This window comes from Hipposideros armiger, unplaced genomic scaffold (genome assembly GCF_001890085.2).
Source record: "Hipposideros armiger isolate ML-2016 unplaced genomic scaffold, ASM189008v1 scaffold_54, whole genome shotgun sequence".
Classification (NCBI taxonomy): Eukaryota; Metazoa; Chordata; class Mammalia; order Chiroptera; family Hipposideridae; genus Hipposideros; species Hipposideros armiger.
The window spans coordinates 2,691,426-2,694,558 of NW_017731404.1; the positions used below are offsets into that span (position 1 = coordinate 2,691,426).

General features: G+C 48.3%; 1 protein-coding gene across 1 annotated transcript in view; it reads right to left on the reverse strand.

Moving 5' to 3' along the window:
* ATP9A (ATPase phospholipid transporting 9A) overlaps nucleotides 1-3,133 on the reverse strand; it is a 99,018-nt gene that overhangs the window by 66,659 nt on the left and 29,226 nt on the right. Inside the window, exons 5-6 of the mRNA XM_019640922.1 lie at nucleotides 1,855-1,935; nucleotides 1,000-1,075 (exon numbers count right to left, since the gene is read on the reverse strand). Coding sequence (XP_019496467.1) covers nucleotides 1,000-1,075; nucleotides 1,855-1,935 — 157 coding nt within the window. The remainder of the gene's footprint in view (nucleotides 1-999; nucleotides 1,076-1,854; nucleotides 1,936-3,133) is intronic.

The following is a 3,133-nucleotide window of genomic DNA, read 5'->3' on the forward strand; positions in this document are numbered from 1 at the left end:
GTGGGTGTCGCTGGGGCTGGTCAATCCCTTTCCTTGTCATGGAAGGTCCAGATTGAGTGTATGTTGTACTAAAGAGCCACAAAAAAGCATCAAGCAGAGGAAATGGGTTGATAGTTGGGAGATATCATGTTTGAAGGGGGGGGGGTTGATTCTTCCAATGGTAAAGACACAACATGGCCAGTTGTGAAATTATATGTTAATAACAATATATTTTATTATATATGTAATATAATAGCTGCACAATGAGTTCTGCTTCTGCAGCAACGGGTGTGGGTTCGAGCCCCAACTTTGCTTTTTAGCTGCTGTGTGACCTTGGGCAAGTGACTTAACCTCACTGAGCCTCGGTTTCCTCATCTGCAGAATGGGGGCAGATACTAGCACCTGTCCTCATGGCACTGCTGGATTGAGTGAAATGTCTAACACACACAAAAGGCTTAGCACACTGCCTGACAGGGGGCGGCACCCCACCAGTATCAACCAGGGCTGTTGCAGACCACGCTCAACCCTGGAACCCCTTCCGTTCAGGTGCTTCCCAGGGCTCAAAACTGAAAGGCACCGATTCCCACATCATCTTGGTGTTCGGAACCACAGATGCCCCAGCCCTGGCTGACGGCCCTTCCCGTGCACCGGAGCCCCTGAACCAGCAGGGCCGGCTCCACGGCCCCCAGCGACACCACTTCCAGCCCGAGCATCCAGGCTGGCCCGATTTCTGGTACAGATTAGAACGTCAATCTGCAGTGGCAATTAAGGGCTATTCCCAGAGTGGACGCTGCCGAAAAGACCACAGGCCAGAGCTGCTTCTCTTCTCGGCGACTCTAAGTGTCCGACGGGCAATTAGATGTCAGTTTAATCCCCTAGAGGCGGAGGAACAAGTGGAAAACACCATTTGACCAACGACTCGTTTTCCCAACTGACAGATGATTATTCTAATTACACAAAAGGATTTTCTTTCCTTTTCAAATTGCTAACATATTCCTCGTGCAGAAAAGGGTGCCTCACCTGATGCGATGACGGTGCCAGCCCAGAGCGCGTTCTCTATGCTCAAGCTCTCGCTGATCGGAGGGTCGCTGTCCTCCTGGAAAAGGCCACACGGACACACACTTACGTATTAAAGTTTTGAAACAATACCGAGGCTGTTTCTACCCTGTTCTTCTCAAGATGGAAAGAGAAGGATGACCCCTGTTTAGAAACCGACAGCTCAGCCAGGAGAGAAGGGCCAAGCCCATAAACTGCTGTCCGTGGGGTTTCCATCCCCATGGAAATACTTGAAAAAGCTGGTTCATGATTCAAGAAGTATAAGCCTCTAACCCTGAAGAAGTGGTTCTCACAAGGTGACAGCTAATACATAGAAACAGATCACACAGGAACAGTCATATGGCTTATAGGAAGAGAATATGAACAATTTAAATTGGGTTCTATCAACCTGTGGTCCCAGATTCCTAAAGGAACTTAATTCCAAATTTAATTTCTATGCTGAACGGTGGGGAAGTGGCTTAACAATCGCAGACAGCACTTGTAGGAACAAAAGATATGGGCCCATCTGAGGGAGACAGAAACAGTAACTGCTTTCAGACATTGCGTTAAGGTAAATTGTAACAATACTTGGCTCCAAGTTGTCAATGATTCAAGCTGTTCTACAGAGGCTGAAAGAAAGTCCCCCTTGTGTCAATCTTACTGAATAACAAAATGTCAGCTTCCAGGTGGGGCCTTCCTGGGGGACTCTCAGCCCCACCTGGCACAAAGCGACTTCCTGACACAGGCCTGTCCACCCGTCCTTGCAGACTGTCACCCACAAGGTTTCTGAGGCACCCGCAACGCTGAGGCAGGCTTCTGCATTGGGCGAAGCTGACTTACTCGGGTAAACGTTCCCACAAAGTTGTGAATGTCGATATTTGGCTCCTCCGCGTAGACGTATGATCGAATCTGCAGGAGATCCTGTTCAACAGAGGGAGCGGGACGGAGTCAGTTTAGGGTTAGAGAAGAATGAACGAGGCAGCCCCTTCTTTTCAGAAGCAACTGTAGTTCCCAAACACAGCAAATAGGCTCTTAACGGGGCAGGTGGGGAAAAACGGGGGGAAATCTTCCATTAAGTGTAGGCATTGCTCCCTGCACTGTCCCAAGACATGAGAGGTGCTAGAGGGAAGACACTGGCTCTCCACCTGTTCGATGGCACAGGCCCCTCCGTCGGCTACACTGCGGTTCACATTTATTCGTAGCAATGAAAACATTCACTCAACAAATGGTTATTGGGTACCTACTCTGCGCAGAGCCCTGGAAAGGGCAGAGGTGAAAAAGTGAATGAGAACACATCACACCCATTGGGTTGCGGGGAGGGGACGGGGAGGATACGTGTTGCGGAGAAAATGAAATCCTTGTGCACTGTTGACGGGAATGTAAAATGGTGCAGCCGCTGTGGAAAACAGTACGGCGGTTCCTCAAAACATTAAGCATAGAATTCCCACTTGACCCAGCAATTCCCATTTGCTGGGAATTGAAAGCAGGATCCCCAAGAGGTATGTGCACACCCGTTTTCAGAGCATTATTATGCTCAACAGCCAAAAGGTAGAAGCAACCCAAGTGTCCACTGACGGATGAACAGATAAACAAAACGTGACCTATACATACAATGGAATCCTATTCAGCCTTAAAAAGGCAGGAAATTCTGACATGCTACCACATGGATGAACCTCGAAGACACTACGCTAAATGAAAGAAGCCTGTCACAAAATGCTGTATGATTCCACTTCTATGAGGTCCCTAGAGCAGTCACATTCATAGACACACAAAGTAAAATGGTGGCGGCCAGGAGCTGGAGTGAGGGCAACACGAGATGATTGTTCAATGGACACAATTTTAGTTTTGCATAATGAAAAGTCCTACAGATGGATGATGGCAATGGTAGCACAACAATGTGAATGTACTTAATGCCACTGAACTGCCCACTTAAAAATAAGATGGTAAACTTTATGTTATGGGAATTTGACCGCTTTTTTAAAAATTGGGGGGAAAAAAAACAAAAACCACCCAGGTGGTCAGGCAAATTCGGGCCCCAGTACCCCTTGGCAACAAGGGTCCGGAGTAGAGGCCACTGGGAAGCGCTCAGGCAGGGCCTGAGCTTTGCACTGACTACCTA